The sequence below is a fragment of the Podarcis melisellensis genome (assembly GCF_964234715.1).
Source record: "Podarcis melisellensis genome assembly, chromosome: 17".
NCBI classification, from domain to species: Eukaryota; Metazoa; Chordata; class Lepidosauria; order Squamata; family Lacertidae; genus Podarcis; species Podarcis melisellensis.
The window spans coordinates 35,517,505-35,544,283 of record NC_138534.1 but is presented as its reverse complement, the minus strand read 5'-3'; the positions used below and the strand labels follow the sequence as shown (position 1 = coordinate 35,544,283).

The window sequence follows — 26,779 nt, the reverse complement described above, 5'->3', positions numbered from 1 at the left end:
GTGACTAATATATATAATTCTGATTAAAGAAATAAAAACACACTAAAACTAATAAGAAGCTAACAAGCATAAAAAAAGAATTACCCCCAAGTTTGTTTGTCAATCAAGGCCCTTTCAGACTGAAACTATTTTAACATGGTGTAAAAATGAAAAAAGAGATTGGTTTTTTTGGAGTGGCTGCTATTCCGCTGTCAGAGTGCTACCACATAAAACATCAGTCTCTGGTACCTAGCTGCCTAACCTCTGAAGGTGGGCAGATATTGAGCAAGTCCTGGCTTGATGACTTCAGTAAATGCCAGGCTCATTTGAAACAGGCTTTGATACCTTGGCTGGTGTTAATGGCACACAACATTTTTTATTTCTTTTGAGAAACTGAAGATGCAGCACGTGCCGCTCTGGTTCATTGCCTTATAAGTCATAAGGAAAACACCAAAATTCAAAACCAACTTTGAAAAATCATTTGCTAAAACATAGATTAGCCTTTGTCAGCCTGCCCAAGCAGGTACTATAGACAGGGCTTTCTCAGTGGTGGCCCCAACATTTGAAACATCCTTCCCAGGAAGATATTCAGAGTCACATCACTGCTGCTGATCTTTTAAAAACAACAACAGTGACTTATTTCTGTCTGTATTTGGCTGTATTGTGCTGCACTTTAAAAATCAACAACTTTTGTGGTTGAAGGTATATACTGCATGTATGTCTTTTGATTTTATTTTCAGGTGCTTTAGAGTTTTATAAGCAACATTGTGTGGGCAGTGTGCCCTGAACGTTTAAGGTGGCAAATTGGGTGAAGCATTGGTACCACATAATACTGCAATCAAATTTTTGACAGGGCCAGTTATTGTGAGAATGCCCCCCCCCCCAAGAGTTTCACTAGCTACTGGTATATTTTGGTGCACAATTCAAAGGGCTGGTTGTGACCTTTAAAAGCCCTAAATGGGACTGGGTTATATAAAATACCATTTTCTCATATATGAGCCTGTCTGAATCTTAATGTGTTCGAGAGAAACCAGTTTTCTATGTTCCACCAGCTTCTGAGGTGTGTTTGGCAGAGATATGAGAAAGGGCCTTCTCGGTGGCAGCACCTTGGTTCACAGGGAATTGAGCTTCCATTGACAGACAAAAGTATTCACACGGAGATGGATAAATGTAGATATATTGGCCTGCTAAGACAATTTGGGTTTCGGTTTATAATTTCTCATTTATTGCTGTTTTAAATTTATTTCTTGTTTATCTGCTTTTGGCTTTATTTATGGCTTTTAATGATTGTTTCCTTCTATGTTGTGTTTATATATTGCTGTTAGCTACCTCAGGCACCTATCACAGGATGGCATACTATAAATTTAAATAAATCATGTAGGTAGGAAGCCTTAAGCAAAGTGATAATGGTTCATTCTGGTTCTCAGTGTGATTTTGCCATAGCTTCCTTGTGCATTTTACTTAATTTAAATTCTACAGATGCTTCAGACATTTGAATTTCCTGTCTTTGTATTTCTCCCACAGAAAATTCCACCTTGTTGTCTGTGTTCCGAAAGAGGTCACCAACAAAACAGCTGTCCTGCACGTTTTTGTTTAAATTGTTGTTTGCCTGGACACTACTCGAGAGAGTGCCTTGAGAGAACGTACTGGAAAAAACATTGTAACCGCTGTGATATGAGAGGCCATTATGCAGACGTGAGTACACAGTTAACCAAAGCTACCCCATATTTATTTCCCTTTTTATCTCTTCAGAACCTCTTGTGCATTTCACAATTTGTTGGGGCAACCACCTAAACTCCCACTTATAGAACTGTGTCCAGTAGGCGGTATTTCTGTGGACACACAGATTTCTATGTACAATTAATATTTTCTGTATCTTCATAATGTTTGGATTGATGATAAAGTAATAAAAATAGAATGTAAAAATGAAATCTGGCAGCGTTGCCAGGTAAGGTCTGTATTCTTCTTTGTATTCTTTCTGTGTTGATTGCATTTGAGCATTTCTTTGAAACTTTAAGCAAATTTTGTTCTTTCTTAACAATACCTGACTATTCAGGATGTGGAATTATGTTTTGCCTTGTTTTCATTTGTAAACATTTTCCCATGAAAAATGAATGTCATAAAATTCACGAAGAATTGCTGACATTCAGTGGAATGTCAATACATTTTTAAATAATTATATACATCTTTAAAATTACTTTAAAAATGGAATTTTCATTTTTGAATTTGTTGTACAAGCTTGGGAGTGGGGACTTGGTCACCATGGATACAGGTATGAATTCTAATTATGACAGGATCTTGCATGTACAGTGGTACCTCAGGTTACGTACTAATTTGTTCTGGAGGTCCGTACTTAACCTGAAACTGTTCTTCACCTGAAGCACCACTTTAGCTAATGGGGCCTCCTGCTGCTGCCACACCGCCGGAGCATGATTTCTGTTCTCATCCTGAAGCAAAGTTCTTAACTTGAAGCACTATTTCTGGGTTAGCGGAGTCTGTAACCTGAAGCGTATGTAACCCGAGGTACCACTGTGCCTAACTAGCTCGAGTTCTAGTTAAGTATAGTGAATAAGAGACTGAGAACAGAATTAGGAAATTCCTGGTTCAAATTTTCACCTTTGCACGGGGACCAGAGGAGTGCTCCCTGAGCCTTTTGAGCCAATCAATTAAAAAGAAAGTCTCCTGTCTTCTCTGTCTTGTGTTCTGTTACTTAGTCACACTAGAGTGTGCTGGAATGTCAGGACTAACATGTGTGCATGATTGTGCACAGCCTGTATATAAATTTTATAACCAAGGTTCGTTTATGTTAGTGCTGAAGTATTCTTAACTACAATTAAGTCAAATGGGGAGAAATTGTCCTGGGGAGGAACTGAGAAGATACTGTGTGTGAATCCAATCTTTTAGCTTTCTCAGCTAAATTATCTACACCAGAACCTACTTAATATATTAACAGCAATGCTATGGAGATGATGTCTGCAGGAGTAGTCTAAAATATGCTAGATATACTCAAGAATGTGGGAGGTCTGGTTGTAGGAAGTGTGATGCCTCTTGGTTTTTTTCATAAATATGGGAAGTTCTGATTGCTCCAAGATGATTTTTGTGGGCAGTTTCTGTTTATTGTGCCATTACTGTATTTAACAAAAGAACAGCCTTTTGGATCAATGGTCTTGTCCAGCATCCTATTCTCACAGTAGCCAACCAGGGATCAGCAGGAAGTTTGCAAGCAAGACCTGAACGCAACATAGCTTTTAAACTATACAGGCAAAATTCATGCAAATCTGAAAATGTTGGTTGTCATTCTTGACACCTGCCCTGTTACGATCTTAAACTTCTGCATGGTGTTTGCATAGAGGTGTCCATCACTTGGGTTATTGGAATCTACATCAGGCTCACATGCTGGGGAAGAATCTAAAATTGTCTAGATCAGAATTTCCATTTCTGAAGAGCCCAAAAAATCCTCTGTGTGGAGACTAACACACACACACACAATTTTCTGGCAAGTGCATGCTTTCTAGGATAGTGCAACGTCTCTTCCTTGCCATTTATTTGGGAGTAGGTCCCATTTATTTCAGCACTGAAATAACTAAAGTATTTGGAGTTTTGTCATTCATTTCTACCTCCTGTGTTGAAGACAGGGCTGCCAACTTGAATAAAATATTGGGGGAGACCTAGGTAAGCCTCACCCCACATAATCAATCACAAGACACGGTTCACACACCCCATTTGCATGGCAGTGCTCATTAACTTTGGGGGCCTGGCCCCCTCAAATATTTTAATGGGTGGGTGAAGGGACCCCGGCCCCTAGGAGTTGGCTCATATGGTTGGAAGCAATATGCCTCTGAATGCCAGTTGCTGGGAATTAAAAGTGGGGAGAATGTTGTGCTCAGATCCTGTTTGGGGGCTTCCCATAGGCAGCTGGTTGGCCACTAGGAGAACAGAATGGGCCACTGACTCAAGCAGGCTCTTTTGATCTGGCACTTTTTGGAAACACCTCCCAGACTAGAATGGAGGTATCAATAACCTCAGACCAATACAATTTATAAAAAGTAGTGATTTAATATTTTGGGGGTCTAGTTTTAGTGTACATTTGTTTTCATTCAATGGCTTAGAACCAAAAGTACCCTTCCGGTATTAGAATGCCCCGTATACTCACAGTAGTTCTAGCCTAATGGAAGGATACCGAATGGGAAAATGTGACCCTGAATACAGATAAGTTTTTCCATGTGTTCAGGCTCTTGTGCAGAGTGGCACAAGCCCTTTATTCATACCTTTTAACAGCCCACTAGGCTTAAGTTGCCACAGCCTATATCTTCCTTATTCTCTGTGTCTCGTGGTGTCTGATATGGTTCTACACTGCCAGAGCACCAATACATTTTCTCCTTCTGCTTTGTTCTTTGGATCTAATCCAGTGTACTTAGATATCCCCTCCCCCCGAATGCGGACATTCTGTTATTTTCTTTTTTCCAGCACAGTGTATTCCCATGATAATTGTTCTGATCACTATTTTGTCATCTGCTCTTGTGTGTTGCAGTGGATTTGGAGGAACGTGGTGGTTGTTGTTGTAGTCTGAAACACAAATCCTAGCAGAGTGAATTTGACGTGGATGAACTGAGAATTCTGTTGTGGAAATTTAGAACTCTTTTTAACCCTCCTGCTCTTAAATATGAAATACTACTTCTGCTCTTTTCTTTGAAAGTTCAGAGTAGTACGGATGGGCTTTCTAGTTGACTATCATCAAACAGGTCTGAACCCTCTTAGCTTCAGAAGTTCTCTAGAAGATTATAGGCTAAGCCCTTCATTTCTTCCTTACACCCGTTTCTAAATAATGCTTTAGCCTCACTTTTCCCAAATAGTTTCATAAAGCTTACCCTGAAGATGATCTGTGTGTCCAAAATAGAAGAATGAACATGTTCCTTGACTTGAGTGGAGGGAAGAATGTTGGGTGGTGATATGAGTGTGACATGCCATTTCCAATAACAGCCTGGTGTGTTGTGCCCATACAACACCACGAGGGAGGAAGAGAAACAGGTCCCTGTTTCATTATGCCCCGTGGGGTCCCTCCATATATGGGAGCTCATAACATGGTAATTAAGTACCGTTAAGGATACTTTATAATTTCTGGTTCTTCCAGTGGACGTTAGTTGAGGAAGGGTCATGTGGGGCGAGCTGTTGATAAGAGAGTCACTAAATGTTTTTATCGATAGGTTTAATCAGCTCCTTTTCTGTTAACTGTCATACAGTTAATTAATATGACTTGTGCCATTAAATCTTTTGTTTGCTGCGATGGCTTGCAATGGGGCAGCTCCCAGCAGCAGCTTTGACAAAGCACCAGAGAATTCTGTTAAAAAGTTGTGTTTAGTAATTGTAGTCATCGTGTCAGGCCATAACTGACTTGGAGCTGAAGGATTTTTGTGAGATGAGTAGTTGTGCCAGCAGGGACCCAAGTCTCTTGGGCCAGCCGCACTCTCATTAAGATTTGCCGCTAGCAGTGGCGGTGTTCGGCAAGTATGTGACGTGCATTCTGTTATTGTATGCTTGGCTTGTCAGCCTGCAGCTTTCTGACACTCACTTATGTCACTCTTTATTCAGAGAGGAAGAAGCTTTTGATAATTTGACAAGACAAGCTCTTAAACGATCTAGGTCATGGCCTTCACTGTCTGTGATTGTGAACATATTTCCTGAAAGCCCTGTCACTCATCACAGCTACATTTTCTCCCGGGGAGCCATAGGCCTGTCCTGGTCTCTTGTCAGCTCACACATTTTGGTTATTCATATACCAAATACAGTCTTGGTTGAGGGTTGTTTTTTTCCCCCCTTCACTTTTGCAAATGCTAGCATGTTAGTAAGGCTAATCCTTTCTCCTGTGTTGTGTTCCCAGCAGGGTTGTGTTCAAGGGTTCTCTCTACTACAAGGCAGACAACTGGCCAAGGGGAGCTGAAAAGGAGGAAAGGCCGCTTAGTGCTGTTTTTGTGTTTGTTCATTGTTGTGGAAATATGAGAACTGGTGGCAAGGGCCTTGTCTATTGAGCACTTGAGTCTTGGTCTGCTGTCAGCGGCTGTTTAAGATTGAGTGTTTTATTTTCTTTGATGTTCACATTTGAGAATAGGGAAGTGGGAATTAAACAACAGATGCACTAAGCCGTTGTTCTCGTAAAACAATAATTAGCACATGATAAAATTCAATATGGGTCAAACGGAACAATATAAACTCTTGATTCATCTGGTGTGGCAAAGTGGGTTGATTTGTGTTTTATTTTTTTATGAATACTCATCACTCCTAGTTACTGATAGGATAAGTGAAGGGGACACACATCAATTTTGCACAAGTTAAGAATAAAGCTATGCTGCCCATACTAAAAAGATTTAAAAGTGAATTTGTTGTAAAAAGTGGAGTGGCCTCTTTGGAGAATTGGCATTTCATGTTTGTACATCTAAATGTTAGAATGGTCTGACTGCTGGTCCAGGAAATAAATGCAATATTCTTCTAATGTAGCTGTATTCCACCAGAGGTTTTCTTTCTTTCTTTTCCTAAATGAAGGCAATTCATGGTTAAATACTTATAAATAAGAGAAATCACAAGCTCAATTGTTGTTGAATTTAGTGATGCTCTCTTCCATATCAAGCCATTCTGCTTCATTTGAGCAACCAGTATTCTGTAGCAATTGTTAATTAGGCTTTTTGTCATTCATTGATAAGGAAAAGATATAAACTAGCTGTAAACTTTGTGCATCAGTCAGCCATCTCAATATTTAATGGGTCCTTTTTCAAGAACTTCTAATATCCCCAAACATCAATCCTAAGCATGCTTGCATGGAAGTTGATACCACTGAATATAACTGCAATTGTAGTTTTGTTTTAACATCAAGTAACCATTTGATTTTAAATATATATACCAAGCAAATTTTCATTTATATATATTTTTGCCCACAGACTAAAAATGAGCACACGGTTTTAAGTGAAATTTGGTCCTGTCTTCATGAATACCTCATTAAAACAAATAAATTCTATAATAGTTGAGGTTCAGAGTGACACAGTTATTATTCTGGAGCCAAATGATATTTTAGTAAGCTCTATAGGTGAAGATTATAGAGTAGCAAAATTTCATTCTTGCATGACAGTTCTTACTGACTACAATTTTACAACCACCATATTCTGGTAATACTCTGGTAGTAAGAATCTACACAATCCCTGCGGCAAGCCATAAGAAATGTTGCATAAAGAACTTCAACTTCATTGGTGTTTGCCCATGGCAGTATTTTTTATAGAATAAAATGAGAACCGTTGCTTAACTAGTCAGTTAATGGCAGTTTTAGTAAAATGAGGAGACAGTTTTAGGGTATCATGTGGAATGTTATTATAATATGAGCTGCATCCCAAAGGGGCACATTGTATGTAATTAATTTGCCAAAAATTGCATTCAATGTTACCTCTAGTTTCTCTTACAACATGTGAAGTCTGAAAAACAAAGATTACTTAAAATACAGACTGTGAGATTTCTGGGAGGGAACTAGAATAACTAGTGCAAATTTATGTTCACTTCTAATATGACTTACTTTATGAATCTAATGAGAAAGCTGGCATAATATTTTCATGACAGATTCTAATAGTAAAGAAAATTAAAGACTGGAGATTGCTAAGTTAATAGTACTTTATGGTGTAAAATACGAAACTTACGCTTCTATTTAAACACTTTACCTCTTTCTGTCACTAAGGTAAAACTATACTAAGACAAAAACATATTTTCTTTTAGTTGAACAGTGCTTGAAAAAGCTATTAATAGGTACCTTTGTTATTTCATTACCAAAGTGTAATACTGTGGTTTAGTTACAGTATGAGTAGAGAACAAATAAAGCAATGAAAGTTTTTGTAAAAATACAATCAGTAAAGCATTTTGTTATGTTCCTTATTTTGTCATTTTGCATTGCTTAGGATTAACATGCAGGGATTACATTCTGATTTGTTTATAGGTATCTTCAAACATAGAAAAATAGTTTAGAATTCTGAATTATTGTAAGAAATTATAAAGTAACTTCCAAATAATAGTGCCAATCTTAAATGTTGATAAAGCCCTTTTAGAGCACTCTTTGGCATATATTTGCATTTTAGGACCTTTACGAACTTGTCTTCAAAACTTCTAAACTTGAGCAAAAGAAAGGGAAAAAGAAAACTGTTACTGGCTTTCTGACAATGGCAGGGAGTGTGTTAAACCAGTGTAAAATTCAATTAAACTGTCTAGCCAGGTTTTCGAAGCTGAAATGCAGACCCTTTCAGTTAAGCTTCTTATTTTCCTGTGACCGACACCAGTGGATACTGTGTTATGCCAAAACCAACAGGCTGTAAAGCACCTTGTTTCATGCTCCCAGCTGATCAATATTTTTATTTTCCAGGCTTGCCCAGAAATATGGAGGCAGTATCACCTAACAGTAAGTAGAAACACCTTTTTTATTTTCTTCTACCCCCAGCCTATTTACTCTTCAGTGAACTGCTGACCATAAAATATAGACAAGAATCTTGTGAAGGAAGATAATAAATATCTGAAGAGGTTTTGCACTGAAGAATGCAAGAATATACTATGCTTCTTCCCCCAACTTTCTTTGAAAACAGTTTATATAACAGTTTTCTTTGAAAACTGTTTATATAACAGAAATCATTCATGTTGGCATCGTGTCACTTTGCTGCCTATAACTTCATCAGTAGCACATAATAGTATAATAATATCTCATGGAAGCACAGAACAGTACTGTTTACAAGTATCATGATCATTCCCAAGTACCAGCATCTATTTGCACATTGTCCAAGGAAAATGATTTTTACAACATTTTTACAACTTGTATAGAATGGGAAACTATCATAAGTTTTATCAATTGAACCTTTTTTAGGAGCCTTTACTTACAAAAATAGCTGCACAATAAATAATCTTCAGTCTTCCTACTAAGCTTGTTAAGCCAGACAGAATCTAGGGAAATGCGGGCTGTCCATTTGGTTTACGACAAGATTAAATGTTTTGTGTTCCAAAACTTTGTGCAAGTTTATATTTGGCTTCATAGTCCATATAAATACTGAGATTCAAGTTGATTATTCTTGTTTTCAACAGATCATTAAGTGGTCAACAGGCTCAAGCTTGCAAACATCTATCTTCTTAGGTTATTTCATTTAAAGAAATACTGTTGGTACACGTGCTTTCCAGTATGTTTCTTTTTGCATTTTAGGATGATAAATCTTTCCCAGTTTCTCCTTAGTTTAAAATACTTTTTAAAAATAAGTAAATATGTGTGGTTTCCTTTTTTTATTTACACATATTCTTTGAGTTATCAGCGAACTTCAAAAACCATTATATGGTGGAAGCCATTCATTATGTTTCAGGAAATTTTTATTCAGTATCTTTAGTCAAATTGAGCTTTAAATATGGAGAAATTACTTCAGTATTAAAAAAAAAAAAAATTCTTTAGTCCCCTTTAGTACTAATCAGTTTCTTGAAAGGGATTTTTATCAAGGCAACAGGAAATAGAAATTCTTACTTAAAAATTCATAGTAACTAGTTTGCAACAACTAGAACCATTCAGTAATTTTAGACAAATTTTGTAACTTCTTTCTTAATGTCTGTACTTCCTTGTAATGTTTGCAGTATGTACAGGATTCCCCTAAATTGGGGCAATCCTTTACAGAACATTTTCTTTGCGGGTTCCAGTGTTGATGATGCTTCATTGCTACAACAGAAAATTCATCTCATGGTTAACTAACTGGCTTTTGTTTTGTTTTTTGTTTTAAAAAGTCTACCTTCATTTCCTTAAAAGTTTCTATTTCAATATTGCTGTAAAAGAAATCATATGAGAACATAACAAAAACAAAGCACAGGTAGGATACAGTAGGATACAGTGTAACAAAGCTAAAGTAATGAAATGCTTAATGTAGTAGGTACCCAAAAAAGATGCACAAGTAAGTAGTCATTTGTATTTGTGTTTAGATACATACATATACTAATACTAAACAGTTTATTCCGCACTTGTCACAAGTTTGGTTGAGCCTAGTTGTTAACGTCTCTTAATAAACCAGAATGTGAAGTATATATCGAATCTGCATAAACAGAACAAATTTTGAATATCGTACAAATATATACCATGTAGGTAATCTTTTAATCCCACTTATTATGCATGTTTGTCAAAGGGTTATATAAAATGTGTGGTTAATTTTTCATGCATAAGCAAAGTGTCCCTAATTAATCATTGTGAATGCTTGTTCAGATCAACAGAACAATATTTGTCACTGCTAAGGCTCTTGGTGATTTTATTCGTTTTGCCAATTTACTGAGAGATTGGGGTGCCATCTATCGACTCATTGAAACTATTGCACTCACATCTATCTTTAGTGCAGATAATGATGTGTAAATAGTGTAACCGATGGTTATGGGTTGTTCTTAGGTTTTGCTTGTGCTTAAGGTCTTTGAAATTTTAGCTATTTGAAAAAACTGGTGTCATAATGTCAGCCTTTTCTGTATCCAAAAGTCCTGCCAGAAAGAAGAAATTGCAGGAGATTATACGAGGGAGTGAGAGATTTAAAGCAATGTTTTGATTAATTTACTGCAGATGTCTTGTTAAATATCTCAGTAGTGTTGGGCTTTCTCATAATAGTAGTCTAGGTGAACTGGTTGCTTTGCATGCAATGGTTTCTTTAAGTTGGCAAATTCATTTCCTTTTAAAAATTATAACATAGTTGTTTATACATGAAAAGTACTACAGAACTAATCATATTAAATTGTCATTTCTCTTTCAATTTTTTTAAAAAAGCTTTTCCTTGGAAAGTAGATTTTGCAGGTGTCTGTTTTAATTTTTTTTGAAAATCAAGATGTTGTTTTAAATGCTCTTAAGCCTAGAATGGCTGACATACTGCACCAAAGAGTTCACAAATTCAGAGTCACTTTAACTGAAGTAAAAGTGTATAGTTTGGTATACAACTAATTCCTTATCTGTACTAGGTTCATGAATTATGCCTCATTAAAGCTTCATATTAATATTTTACATTTTGAGTTGCAAATGTATCCTTTGCCACATTTTCATTGGGAAGATAAGGCTTAACTTGAAGCTCCTTATGGTTTCTGGCCTTCATGACTCCAAATATATTGACTTTTAGGAAAGAGTAAGAGAATTGCAATTTTGCATGTAGAAGATGGCCCCACGAAGCTTTAACATGGAGGTGGCTGGGTGTTTGGATAATGCCCCCATTACATTTTCTGAAATGTACCCAATACCAACTAATACTGTCTATGATAACTGTTAGTAATGGGGTGCATGTTTTTGGTATTTTTAAAAGCTAGCTTGGATCCAAAGTGATCTGGGTCAGTGGCGAGGAAGAACCTGGAAGTGGTAGATTTTTCCTTCCAGTATCAACTCTTTATAGGATACTGCTCTGGGTGATTTTGGGCGGCTTCTTAGGGGGCATGGGAGGCTGTTGTCTGAAGGATGGAGATTAAAAGCTTCGGATCCCAACAATAATGTTTAACGTACCTTTCAGAATATAGTAGAACTATTTTTTTGTAATGTAACATGTTTCTGGTAATAAATCATTCATTGCAATTAACAATTAATAAATAACTTGCTTTCTAATTTTCTGTTTTCCACCCAGAAAACATCTTCTTTTATTTGACTCTATCAGTATTGATAAAAGTATGTGTATATATGGGGTGGATTAACTGCTCGCTAATATTGTCTCCATAAAGTTAAAAAATCTGGGAATATGTATAATGTACGTGGATTCCTTGCAATGCAATTGGAAGATGGCCTATGAAAAATACAGTGTAATACTGTATGGGGGTAGAAAGCAATTGAACAAAACATATACGGTGTCTTCATTGGAACCAACCAGGGTCAACATTTACTTACTTGAGGCTTCACATATATCGGGTACAGTATGTCTGGCATAAAATGAAACTGTGTAGGTGTTATAACCGTGTAGCAAATCATACTTAGGAATAATGTGCATGCACAAGTATATATATCCTGGCCTAAAATCTATTAGGCCTGTGGTGTGCTATATATCATTATGGACATTGCAATTGGAAAAATGTGTTTCATGCAGTGTATAATGTGATTGTTTTTCTCTAAATATATATTTTAACAATATATTTCTTTGCTGTGGAGCTGGGTTTCTTCTTCTTCAGGGCATCACAGTCCCTCCCATTGCCTTGCTCCATGCATGCAGTGAGCCCCCCTCCCCCATCGCCTGCCTTTTCTCATTCATATCAAAGCCCGTCGCCCCAAGATGGCCACCAACAGAGTTTTACAGCCATCAGACTTTAACCACCAAACACTATCATTTAACACGCTTTTTGACAGTTTGTTAACCTTACTTTTAATCCACTTACATTAAAAAAAAGGTGAACCAGGAATTGCTGTTTTCGTATGCGTATGCTAAAAGACATGAAGGCACAATACCTCTTTTGTGCTTAAATTTTGTGCTTGTATTTCTTTGTGTATGATCATTAAAATTCCGCTTGGTCTCCTACCTTTCTTTGAAATAAAAATGTAAGTATGCTTACTTTTAAATCTGAGCTGCACAGAGCAGCTGCTGAAATTAAGCACAACTACTGTGTGTGTGTGTTTCCCTCGATTTAAAGAAATTATAAGAAACTTTATTGTCCACGAGGCCCATTCTACAGAAGAGCAATGATTTAGCTTTTTGGCTGAATTACTCAGAGATTGGTTCCTCATAATCGCACCAATGCCTATCCTAGTCTGAACTACGACATTTGAACATATAAGCCTGCTAATTGTTGTTATATTATGGTGATGTTTACAAAAGGGCGGTCTGGGGTTTTCTTCGTTTGCTTTATTTAAAAGAATCTTTAAAATAGTTGTATGGCTTTTATCTAATTTCTCCCCAATATTTTGAAAACGTACACAGTATTTTGCCATCCTGTTACCCAATCCTATTCATGTTTACTAAGAAGTAAGTCCTGTAGAATTAGGTTGGATGTGCTTGGAAGTAAATGTGTGAAAGACTGTAGCCTTCATAAGGTGTGTTAGCTCTCAGAGTTTTCCAGTTGTAGCATTTACAATCTATTTTAAAGAATGTAAGTCATAATATTATGTATAATTTGGAGACTTTATCATATTTATTCTAAGCTTCTCATGCCCAAATGTGTCTTTCTGACTAATTAAAATTCATTTGAAACTTTAGTTATCTCCACTTTGTATGTGAATTTATGAAGAAAGAGTCATTTGTAGTTTGGGGTAGAGAAAATTGTCAGATGAAAAGATAATTTATGCTAAAAATAAAACATGGTTTCACAATAAATTCTACCTCTTTATTCAGTTGTGATAGATAGTTCTAGATAACAAAAGCTGCATTAGTTGACATTTTAAAAATCATTTTGCTGTTTATTTCCTGGAAGGCTTGCATTTTACAGGTTTCCATTTAATTCATAAAATGTATACCTGTCAGTGGCTTTTCAGTTAAATTGAGAAATCAAGGAAGAAATTAATTCAACATATGATAAGTACACTAAGTTGAATTTATTTTGTCTTGATTTGTTTCAGGGTGCTTTTTATTAGTTTTTGTTAGAAAAACTTGTCACACACGTGTAAATAGCGAACATGCACAAGTAAAGCAACACTGCATTATCTGCACTGAGAATTTCCTCTTATCCATAATCTATCTTTTTTCCAGTAAATATCAAAATACCAAATATATTAACTTTTTATTATCAGGTGACAGACAGCAGCAGTAACTATCTGTAATCTTATTAAAAGCAGCATTAAGTTTGTAATCCTGTGCATATATACAGTACTTGGAAGTAAATTCCGTGGAAGTTCTCAGCTAACATACATAGACTTGGTCCATATGGGATGTTCATGTTTCCAACCTGCTGAAATGCAAGATATTACTTTTCTTATAAGGTGCTTTTTCTGGAGCAGTTTAACAATACTTAATTCTCACTGAAATTAGGAGGACTTCCATTTAAACAATTACTGGGGGCCAGACTAGATCACTCTCAGGGTCCCTTCCAGCTCTACAGTTCTACGTGTTGGATTGTATCCTGTGTGATTCAAATATTCTCTAACTACATAGTGATTTCAATATATATGGTTTGAAATATGAGTGTGATGTAAGTGCAGATGTGGAGGGTTATATTCAATGGTAGTCATACTTTGAGTAGTTTCATTGATTTCAGTGCTTCTCCTCTGAGCATGAGTTGGTTGGTTGGTTATTGTTGCCTTGTTAAAAATTGTTGATGTTTCTAAATATTTTTACGGCCAGGGTATTACAGAATACTATACTCTGACAAAAGCATTACCAGTTCTAGTTTACGTATGTTTGATATTTATAGTAGGAGGCAGGCTATGTGAAAGGGGGGTTCTCAATGCAGATGATATGTTTATGTCTGAATGTTAGCTACTGTATTTCCCTTCATGCTTTTGTTTCTGAAGCTTGGCATATTGGACCAGAACTTCTGCATCATGCATCTGTTGTACATCCTTACCTATAAAAGCTCATAGATAAAAATTCAGTTTTAAAAAATGTTAATTTCCTAGTTGCCGCAACAGGCCCTTGCACTTTATTTTTAATTGTGCTATCTCTCTAGTTAGAAATATTCACCCAAGCCATCATGCTTTTAAAATATATTTACATGTGACTTGTATTGAAATAATATGGATGGGGCAGGCATTTTGAGTTGACGTCCCACTGAAAGCAGTGCAGTGTAGATACTGTAGCAATGACACACAAACGTGCATTCTTACCTAAATCCATCAGAGTTAGGCATGCTGTAGCCCACTGAAACATCTCTCTTTGTGCCAAACCTAAAGTACAATTAATGAAGAAAAATGTTTATAAATGTTGCATTAAAGTTCTAAATTGCATTAACTTGTAGAAGAATATAGGATATAAAATTGAAATTGGATGGTGTTGGTCTCAAATTGCAGGATTGATTATTGTTGCTACACTAGTGTTCCTTAATAGTGGAAATGAGATACTTAGGTATTAAGTTTCTTACTTGAGAAAAGAACCTTGCAGAAAATTCTATATCAGCTGCTATTAAATCTAATGAATATTTTGTATTATTCATATAAGAATTGCTGTAGAAATAACTTGTTATAAACTGTACAGGCAACAGTTAAAATTTCTACAACTCCTCAACGTCTTCATTGGGAGAAAAATGTAACAATTTTAAACTCCATGGGCTCTTTGGTTCTACAAACATAACTAACATTTTTTAATATTTTAAAATAATTCCTAAGCCATGTAGGCATCAGTTTTGAAATACTGACCACGTGAGAGTGTCTAACAGTACAATCCTATACATACCTATTCAAAAGTAAGTATGATTGAGTTTATTGAGGCTTACTGCCAGGAAAAATTTTAGCTTTCTCTGGGCTTATGACTTTAGATGTTTTCAGAGTTAAGAGTAATTGAAATTAGTGGGACAAACTTGCCTTGAGTTCACATTTGTAACTTGCTGTATAAGGCATGCAGAATGAATTTTGTGCAGTTAATTACAGATTTGCATTCTGCTTAGTATTTTCTTTTACACAGTTTAAATGAGAATTTTTTAGAGGAAGATCAGTCAAAAGCTTGCATAGATCTGAAGGATTCCATCCATTAACTTTTACTGAGCGTACTTTCTCCCATGCTAGGTTGCTTACCCAACACCTTGCAAGTCAAAAAAGGGGGTGTTGATTGCAGAATCGGTTTGGCATACTCCTGCCTGACTCAATAAAGGATTCTATAAATCCTTCCAATGTCACTGTTTTTCTTATGGAGTGACTTGCTTATGCAATTTGGGGAAATAAGGTTGTAACCACAGCCTTTTAAGAGGACATGGCTGCCCTTTCTTTGCCTTTGAAAGCCCTGACCGAGCATTTATTTAGCTCATTTTTTGTGCTGAAAGGTGGGGCTTAATCAAATTTATGATGTTTTCTTCGAGTGTGCAGTATTTTCACTAAAGTAAAAGAGGTGTGAAATTATGCATGTTTTATGCTCCCATTTCTGTAAATATTTGCTCTTTGATTTGTGTACAAAACATCACTGAACAAATTTTACTACATCTTGTACAGGCTTTGTATTTTAAACGGGTTGTATTTATATTTTAAGGTTTACATTAGAATTGTGGCTTTAGTGAGGTATAGAAAAACCACTTGTGATATGAGCCTTGTTGATATTTGTTTCGTCTCCAGCTTCCAAAGGGCCTAATGGTATTATTTAATTAAGATATTTATATACCTCATTAATTGGCACCAATGACCCCTAAAGTGGCTTAGCACAATACAAAAATAAAATAAAATAAACAAATATAGTGGTACCTCGGGTTACAGACGCTTCATGTTACAGACACTTCAGGTTACAGACTCTGCTAACCCAGAAATAGTACCTCGGGTTAAGAACTTTGCTTCAGGATGAGAACAGAAATCGTGCGGCAGCGGGAGGCCCCATTAACTAAAGTGGTACCTCAGATTAAGAACGGTTTCAGGTTAAGAACAGACCTCCAGAATGAATTAAGTTCTAAAGCCAAGGTACCACTCTACGCCAGACTCAATACTTCAGCATATAAAAACAGAACCATTAAAAGATATAAAATATCCAGCTAACAGTTACATTAGCAGCCAAACATTGTTAATTCAAAATATTTTATTGAACAAATACTGATGTGTGGAGGACAGTGGTGCAGTTGTCTCTTGAATATTACTGGGATAACCTTCCAGACTTTGGGCACAACTACAGAAAACACCCTACACTATGGCCAGGCAGAACAAACCTGCCTACATGGAGCAAAACTTCATTTTCAGAATGTAACAAATAGAGGAACCATCAGCCTTGCTTGTTTGCAGCACCTTTCATAATTCCCCCCACCCCAGTAGTTAGGAAGGGCCTCAAAATATGCTTCTAGAGTAAAAGAGGCAAGGCATCCCATTTCCAAATTCTTGAACCACTGTAATTTCCTTCAATGACAGTACAAATTAGGAATTTTGTTGTCAGAGTATCAGTTAATGCAGCACATCCAAAACAGAAGAATATAGTACTCTTCTGGACACCAGGGTTACAGGATTCATATTGGGCATGCTAATATTAGCTGTCCGTTATCATTGAATGTGAGTTCTATAACACTTTAAAGATATGAAATAAAAGGAAGACACGGGCCACAATGAATTTCCATAAGCAAGATCAAATACGTGAAATGGAAAGTGAAAGGGTTAGATTCTCTTGTAAGTAAAAATCTGATTTCGAGATGTATTCCTTTCACTTTCAATCCTATATTGTAAAATGGAGGAGAGCAACATGGTGACCCTCCTAGAAGCTAGACTTTGGGATATAATCCCATGGACAGCTTACATTTTCATTACCCTTAGAGTGAAAATGTTAGAGTGAAAACGTAGACCATCCACAGAATCCATTACTCATTCAAATATTTTGTCTTTACTTGAAATCCATGTCCTGACAGTTGAATGTAGTGAAATGCACGTTGGACTTTGAAAACCTTGATTCATATCATTGCTCAGTCATGAATCCCTTGATGGCCTTGGGCTAGTCACTATGTCTCCATCTAACTTACCTCCCAGTCCTGTTATGATAATGTCCATGTGCAGCCCAGACCTCTTTGGAAGAACATAGCAATTACAAGGGGGACGGGGGACGGGACCCGGTAAAAATAATAGTGGCTTCTCAGTTGTGTATCAGGATACAAAAGTATAATTGCTGGTTGCATAAGTACAATGAGGTTCAAGTTAACAAACTGTCAAAAATGGTTTTTTTAATGCAAATACTGATTCCCCTCCACCTCAAATTTCTTCCCCCAAAATTCAGTGCAAATATAACTTAACTGGGTTGTTTTTTTAAAACTGTTGGTCAGTTCTCTCTGATTCTCCATGCTTGCTTAGAGAGGAGAAATCTGAGACAGAGTCATGGGAGGTGAAAGACAGAGAATGAGAGAGGGGTGTAAACCTAGGGGAGTTGCTTAATGTGGAGTGTAAAGGTGTGATCTTTATAACCATTACATTCACTCTAGAGTGAATCTTCAGAATCGACCATCCCAGATGAATCAATCTTCAACACATGGTCACTGCACTTTTGTGCTTACTTGGGTGTTCAGAGTAGTTAAAGTATGGAGCTATAGAATGTAGTTTTAAACCTGAGCGTGAAACAATTTTAGGTTTCCTTCCACTTTTAAATCTACAATTGCTAGACAATAATATTGTGTGAAATCATACACAAGTATTTTCTAAATATAAGCTTTTCTGTGTTGTGAAACTACTCATATTTCAGTTTTCCGTATAATAAAATGTTTATATTTGTGGATGTTGACCTCCTGTACCCCCACTTCAAATATACGTTTCAAAGTTCTGAATTAACTAGGAAGTTTTGTACTTAACTAGGAAGCAGTTGAGTGGGCACGTGTGGAGTATGGCAATCCTGCAAGTAAACTGGTCCCAAGCCGTTAAGGTCTTCATATACCAGTATAACACCTTGAATTTAGCCCACTAACAAATCAGCAACTCGTTCAGATTATATTCTGACATGGCTCCACTCCTGTCTGCAACTGTGCTGCATCATTCTGCACTAATCGAAGTTTGCGGGTCAGTCACAAGGGAAGCCCCACATAGAGTGCATTGCAGTAATCCAGTTAACAACAACACCACCTTTTTATTATTTATACCTCACCCATCTGGCTGGGTTTCCCCAGCCACTCTGGGTGGCTCCCAGCAGAACATTGAAAACATGATAAAAGATCAAACATTAAAAACTTTCCTAAACAGGCCGGCTTTAAGATGTCTTCTAAAAGTCAGATATAGTGGTACCTCAGTTTATGAACTTAATCCATTCCGAAATTCCGTTCTTAAACCAAAACCGTTCTTAAACCGAGGTGTGCTTTCCCTAATGAGACCTTCTGCCACTGGTGCCCTTCCACCATTCAGATTCTGTTCTTAGACCGAGGTAAAGTTTTCAAACCAAGACACTGTTTCCGGTTTTGTGGAGTTTGCAAACCAAATCGTTCTTAAACTGAATGTTCCTATTCTGCAAAGCCAGTCAAGGGGGATACCATGAACAACGGCACTGAAAACCACAGAGAGATTGGGTAGCAGGAGAAAAGTTGTACTCTATTTGCCCTGCTCTCTGTAAAGGTCATCATCTGTAAAACAAAACAAAACAAAAAAACACCTATTGGTGTTATTAGTGCAGCCATTATTTTGTTAGGAATGTGATGTGTATATTGATTTTGAAATCCAAAGCTGCTATTATTATTATTATTATTATTATTATTATTATTATTATTATCAGCAACAACAACAACAACAACAACAGTACAGTTTAGGATCTCATTTACACTTCTGCATTTCCCCCCTTAAAATTTATGAACAAGTCTTCTATCTGCAGTAACTTACTGGCTTATACCAGATGTGACATGATTTACACTTATTCATTGTAATACAAGAGAAAATTTTAAAATTAAACAAAAATTTAGTGAAATTTCATTCAAATCCCAAAAGGATCATATGAGAGCATACAATACTACGGCTGACTGAACACCATCCGATTTTCATGTTGAGTGTTATGAAAGAATGACTGAGTGACTAATGCCACACAGGGGCGTTGGTACAGGGGGGCCAAGCTCTGGGTCTTTTGAGCCAGGCCTCAGATCTCCTACCCCTTCCTCTCCTCTTAAACTTCCGTGGTCTTTTGTTTTTTAAACTTTGCTTATAGGGTGAGTGGGCATACAGCAAAGTGGAATGCTGGTAGGATGCCAGTCACCCACTATCTAAATTTGTCTAGAGGCACCTATGCATCTAAACAGGCATATGCATATTTATGTCATGGACCTGTGTCCCCAGAATCAGCAGCAATGCTCCTGATGACACAACACCTGTGCCAGTGAGTGGGGAAATGGGCAATGTTTTTGGTGTTTTGTGCAGCTTTTGCTACTTAAAGAAGGAAATAAATGCCGTTCTTTGAAAGATCTTCACTCCTTCTCTCTGTTTTGTCTTTTAAAGTAGTGGACAGCAATTCACCCGGAAGCCTAGCTCTGACCCCTGTTTTATAACAGCAGGATGTATGATTACTCCGGCAGGATTTATGGCAGTGTGAAAAAAATGTGCCGTATTAATCATTGGGTAAACGCCTAGGTAACGGTTTGTTAGCAGCACGTAGTTTGGCATCAGTTGAAACTTCTGCACTGTGACATTAAAAATTTCACAAGTATTCAGCAGCACAGTGGGAGAGGAGATGTTGTGTTACACATGTTTCACTGTTCTTTCTCTGCATCCGAAATGCTTAGCCACTGATAGTTTCTGTTATCAGTGATCCACATATCAGGAACTGATTAAATGCTCATATAGATTGAACTGATATTTTTTTCTAAACTCACTGTAAGGCTCACAGTGTTTTATAATAATACATGACGGTGTTGGTTGAGAATTCAAAGACTGATTCTCTCCATATTGTGTAGTGGTATGCTGTCATGTCTGTAGCAGTTACTACATGCTGGTGGGATCTGACATGGCGGGGAAGTAGTTATTACTTCCTTCCTGATTTTTAAAAAGTTTTTAGTTACATCAGTGATTCTTCTACTTTGCATGCAGTCTTCAGAAGTCATCAGTTCCAGATTCTTTAGAGGAGATGTTCAACTACTCAACGTGCCATGGAACCAGCCCAATCATTCCCAGTGAATCATTTCTACCTTCTAAAAGCAGAATAGCCGGGGATAGAAAAATTCTGGCTGGGTTTTGTAGTTGAGCATTAGTTTCTACTGAAAAGTCTGTCCTGACCATAATAGCAGAGCAATGTTCTATGTACAGTGATACTTCGGGTTAAGTACTTAATTCACTCTGGAGGTCCGTTCTTAACCTGAAACTGTTCTTAACCTGAAGCACCACTTTAGCTAATGGGGCCTCCTGCTGCTGCTGTGCCGCCAGAGCATGATTTCTGTTCTCATCCTGAAGCAAAGTTCTTAACCTGAAACACTATTTCTGGGTTAGCGGAGTCTGTAACCTGAAGCGTATATAACCCGAGGTACCACTGTATTTATCAACACGGATGCTATCTGGTGAAATTGACTCATACTTAATGTAGGCTGATGAACGCATGAAACTACTATTTTACCTTTAACCTATGATTTATTCCATAGTTTTAGATTACCTTTTGTCATTCAGGGTTTTTTAAAAAAATAATTTTTAAAACTATTCTTCTTTCCCAGGCCCCTAGCACATACAAACTGGCCTCAGCAGAACAGAATTCAGTTTGCAGGGCTCTGGGCTGCTGAATGCTTGATCTAGATGTTCTGGCATATAGTCAGAGTGCCAGCAGTTTGTTCTGAGTTGGCCTTGAAGGGGAAGAAGGTTACACCTTGCTATCTACACACAGAGTAAACATGATTATACCCCAAAACAAATGAATGTTAAACCATCTCAAATATTTCTAGTTAAAAGAGTTAATTTCAAGGTATAATGCAGACAACTACTTTTAATTGAAAAAATGTTTTCCAATCAGGACAGAGACTGATTTAGCAGTATATTGCCCAAATGCAGAAAACATTAATTTGTGATAACTTAAATTCTGTTACCTTTTAAAGACAGTTCCAAAAAGGCATGAATATGTAACACTCAGTAGTCTGGTTTGGATGTGATGGTAAAGTATGATGTGCTAGGTGCATGTGTGCAAACACACACACACACACACACACACACACACACACAATCTATTTATCTGCTGATACAACAGCAGGATATGGAACATGAAATAAACCATCCATGCAATAATCCACCGTACAATAATAAAACACCTGATCAAAACAAATGAAGGTGTTTAAAATAACGCAGCAAGTTTTGTTAACATTCACATCAGGTAGTCTCTTCATAGTATTTTGGAACTTCAATAATACAGTGGCACCTTTGGTTGCGAACGGCATCCATTCTGGAGGCCAGTTCGCAACATGAAAAGCCCTCAATCTGAAGCGCTGTATCTGCGCAGGTGCACAGCGCGATTTGGTGCAGGTAACGTAAAGTTGGTAATCACATTCACAATTAAACAGCTTAATTCTCATAAGCTGTTGTAAACCAATAATATCTGGCAAAACCTCTTCTCTAGTACAATGTTTAATAAAGGCATTCCATCCAAACAAAAAGTTGTCCTATTTTGTTCATTTAATGTAATAAAATATGTTAGCCTAGCTATCAGTGTATACTCTCAGCATCAATTATACCAGTCTGTAATAGACGAAGTGTTACTAGATCTGAAATGCCCTGTTCGTTTCCACCAGAGATAAAAGAAGTCACCCTTTTCTTTTTGGCCCATATTTTGTGCCCACTTGGTCATATAGTCCTGGATCTAAACTTAACTATAATTTTTTGCCATTTATTTAATAATGTTAATTATTTTAATTGGGAGATGTTGAAATAAAAAATTAAATGTGGTTGTTAGATTTAAAGCAGTAAACCTTCCTGAAAAAAATAAAAATAAATTACCATTCTAGGAACAGACATAAGCATTCATTATACAAGGGTTCATAATTATTTTTATATAAAGATCCTATATTTCTCTGGATAATCTTATACTGACATATCTTACTGGCTTGGTTGCACAATAATAGTTATTCTTTTATAGTATTTGCTTTTTATGATCAGTAGATACATTTAAGCCTATTTCTGTTTTATCTATATTCAGTCTGTATCCTGCCACTTTCCTATACACTAGAATTTGACTCTATACCTCCCTCAGCACAACTTTAGGTTCTACTGCCATATCGTCTGCTTACATTTTAAACTTTTTCTTTTCCACTCTGGTTTTAATTAAATAGTGATTGGCCAAGTGGATAGCCAGTCAATCAGGATTTTTTAAAAAATGATTTTTTCCTTCACTTCTCACTTCCCTCTCTTGAGTTCTTCCAACAAAAACTGCCATTCTATATTATCGGAGGCCTTTTCTGCATACACAAAGGGTAACTTTGCTTGTACAGTGGTACCTCGGGTTACATACGCTTCAGGTTACACACTCTGCTAACCCAGAAATAGTGCTTCAGGTTAAGAACTTTGCTTCAGGATGAGAACAGAAATCATGCTCCGGCGGCGCAGCAGCAGGAGGAGGCCCCATTAGCTAAAGTGGTGCTTCAGGTTAAGAACAGTTTCAGGTTAAGTATGGACCTCCGGAACGAATTAAGTACTTAACCTGAGGTACCACTGTATCAGGAAAGAAAAAAGGGGGTAATATGAATACAAATAGGCGTCTAATACAATATAATTTTCCAAATTACACAGGTTCTTTAATGAGAAGAAGTCTTGAACTCTGCCCAGATGGATTTGACCCAAAGCTTACACACTTTTTGACAGTCTTTCCTTTGTGATCGTACAGGTGTCGATTAAATTCATCTCAGGTGCAAGAATATAATAACATGGCTAGAGCAGTTACCACAGATGGTCCCTTGAAAGCAAGTTCAGGCCACTTCCTTAAGGCTGAATGGTTCTCTCCACAGATCTACCCCATCTCTTGTAGTCATTAGTGAAGCTGCCTTTTTTTGTACTTTCCTTTGATCCTTTCTCTGAGAACTGTGCAGTCACCAAGGTTGGCCACTGCCTCAGCATCTGCTGGGAAGATACACACTTCCCAACCTTGTCCCAGCCCTTGAAGGAAGTAGACAGTCCATCCCTTCACTGCAAGAGGTCTGATGAAGCGGCAGCTGAATAGCAACCCTTGCCCACACTTCCTTCACTATCCACTGGGAAGATATGTCAGAAGCCCAACAAGGACCCTTCCCTTCCCAGCCTCTTCCCAGTCCTTCGATTCCTTAAAGGGACTAGACTAGACTAGGCTGTCCCATTCCTGTAGGAGGTCTGGTGAAGCAGCAGCTGAAGAGCAACCACAATCTTCTCATCCACCGGGAATCTATTTGTTGTTGTTGTTTAGTCGTTTAGTCGTGTCCGACTCTTTGTGACCCCCTGGACCAGAGCACACCAGGCACTCCTGTCTTCCACTGCCTCGCGCAGATTGGTCAGACTCATGTTTGTAGCTTCGAGAACACTGTCCAACCCTCTCGTCCTCTGTCGTCCCCTTCTCCTTGCACCCTCAATCTTTCCCAGCATCAGGGTCTTTTCCAGGGAGTCTTCTCTTCTCATGAGGTGGCCAAAGTATTGGAGCCTCAGCTATTTGTAGGACAGCACTAAAACACACTAAATCTATTTGTAGGACAGCACTAAAATGCACACACATACACCATGTTTAAATTTATTTTTACACTTTCTCAGCACCTGTTGTTCTGTGGTTTGTTCGTTGTGGTCGGCTCATTATGCTGTTTTCTTATTGCGAACAAAAATAATATATTTCATTTAATGCACAGTTCCTTTTTTAAAACGTGCAAACACTTTAATGTTGCAGGTTATTTTGGGCACTTCCTGCATATTTGAAGTTGGTTAAATGCCGTAGTAAAGATCAGAAAGTGAAGCTCCTCAGCATGTTACTAACCAATATAACTGATTCAGTGATATGTATCTACTAGGTTTATAAGCAGTGCTTTTCTTCTAGAGAAAAAGGTGCCAGTACCATTAAGTTGTTGCAGTCCCACACTTTTAACCAGTGCTTTCTTCTAGAAAAAAAGAGCTGCCGATACAGCGTACCCTTGAGTACCCCCGGGGAAAAGCACTGTTTATAAGTACAGCAGTACCTCAGGTTAAGTACTTAATTTGTTCTGGAGGTCCGTTCTTAACCTGAAACTGTTCTTAACCTGAAGCACCACTTTAGCTAATGGGGCCTTCTGCTGCCGCCATGCCGCTGGAGCACGATTTCTGTTCTCATCCTGAAGCAAAGTTCTTAACCTGAGGTACTATTTCTGGGTTAGCGGAGTCTGTAACCTGAAGCGTATATAACCTGAAGTGTATGTAACCCGAGGTACCACTGTCCTGCAAATGTTAATATACAAATATGCACACATTTTCATATCCGTTGTACTGAGGCTCGTTTAGAAAAGTATGCTAGCTTCCCTCATAAATGTCCTGATAAAATGAACATGGGATCTCCTTTCCCCCTCCATTCCCAATCATCATCCAAGCTTGTGGTTCCTTTCCATCCTTTTAGCTAAGAGGTTTCTTTGTGAGCTAGGCCATTTGTCCATCATTGTTTGAGGTCCAAACATTGGCAAAATACCCTGTCACTGATCCAGAGTGTTGTGAATGGTAGCCCCTCTCCGACAATTGGTGGAGCTTCCTAGAAATATCCCTGAGAGGATTATTTAACCTTTCAATTTAGGGGGCACAAAGCCTTGCTGATTAATGAACTTTCTGATGGATGCTGATAAGCGGCTCTGTTTCTTTATTTCCTCTAAAAGTGATTCCTCCTTCTGCCCCATATTACTATAATCTTAAACATAAAATGTGGCAAATAGATTAAAAAAAAAAAACAGCACTGAAGAGTTTATCTGGTTGGCAAACTGAAGGAGCTAAATTAAAATTGGTAATGAAAGCAGTGGCTGAGCCCTGCGTATGGTTTTTAAAATGTGCTCTGTATTTTGAAGAGACTTATTCTCTAGCTTGCCTAGTAATGACTCTGCTTTTGGTGCACAGTCCGGGGCTGGCTTCTGTTATCCCCCCCAAAAAATGAGTTGTGTTATCTGGATGACTGCAGACACATATGCATCCCCCTTTCTCACTGCATGGGCAGACAAGGTCGATAGCATTACAAGGTATTTGTGGCAGTGCTTGTTTCAGTTTTCAGAGCTGCCAGTTTCCAGCCAGATTTGAATTACAAAAGAAGAAGCTGGCATGAAAATTGAAAGGGTTTATCGGCTAGTCTGAAGCCTCATAGCACATTGCTTATTTATGCAGTCCATTTGCACCAGGAAATATATATAAAAAAAGGAAATACATTTTTAAAATAAGGCCATAAAGACCCAGATATGTTTAAGATGGCAAATAAAATATAGATACCTATAATATCTTTCCAGGAAACGATTTCACTTAATGTTGCACATTACTTTAGAGGAGCATTTATGTTGCTGTCATAAATTTGTGTGTTTATGTCACTGTACAGGTAGTCTCTGGGGATTAAGCAGGAAGCCTCTGCTAACTTACTTTAAAATTAAAATAGAGGAAAGATAAGTCTGGAGCTTGAGAGCTCCATAGGAAATGGTGGGGAGTTTAATGCACCACCCTATTTAAATAATGCTTTTCATTCCATGTAAAATTAGCTATGGACCAGTGAGTATGTGGCACGACCTTTGGGGAAAATTAGGATGCTTTTTAAGCCATGAAGATTTTGGAGCGTTTAGAAGTTGGCTTGCATTTCTCAGTCGGGGGGGGGGGGTGATATTGCAAATCAGTATTTGAGAGTGCTACATATATGTAAGCTTCAAAAGATTATGTTCACAGTGGCTTTTTCTCTGTAGATTTTAACATTTTCCCATAGTGGTAGCTGCTATAATTTGCATCTATTTACAATTCATTATGTAATGTCTATTCTGTAGAAGCTATTGTGTCATACCACTTGTACTATGGATTGAACAACTTACATGTCATTCTTCTGGCTATTTGCAAGTTCTAGCCCAATTAAAAAGCCTGCCATTTAAACAAAACCTAAGATCATACTCCACTCTCTGACAGTATTCAGGTGCATTTAAACATTTCCCATAAGAACCCTTTACTTCTGGGGCTTGGTCATAGCTACATAGAACCGTTCCCAGCTTTAATCTTCAGATCAAAGTTCACAACCAGAATCCAATCTATGAAGGCAAAATGTAAACCTTTCTAGAGAAAGCTTTGGATTTTATTGGGTTTATTATAGTAAAAAAAAATTAAAAAGTTTAATTCAAATACGTCAAACATCAAGTCTGTTAACAT

At 37.4% G+C, this 26,779-nt stretch overlaps 1 protein-coding gene across 3 annotated transcripts in view; it reads left to right on the top strand.

The window, feature by feature from the left end:
* Window positions 1-26,779, top strand: part of ZCCHC7 (zinc finger CCHC-type containing 7) — a 117,745-nt gene that overhangs the window by 77,361 nt on the left and 13,605 nt on the right. For all 3 annotated transcript variants that reach the window (XM_081894315.1, XM_081894317.1, XM_081894316.1), the window contains exons 5-6: window positions 1,504-1,674; window positions 8,366-8,401. In XM_081894315.1, the coding sequence (XP_081750441.1) occupies window positions 1,504-1,674; window positions 8,366-8,401 (207 nt within the window). The remainder of the gene's footprint in view (window positions 1-1,503; window positions 1,675-8,365; window positions 8,402-26,779) is intronic.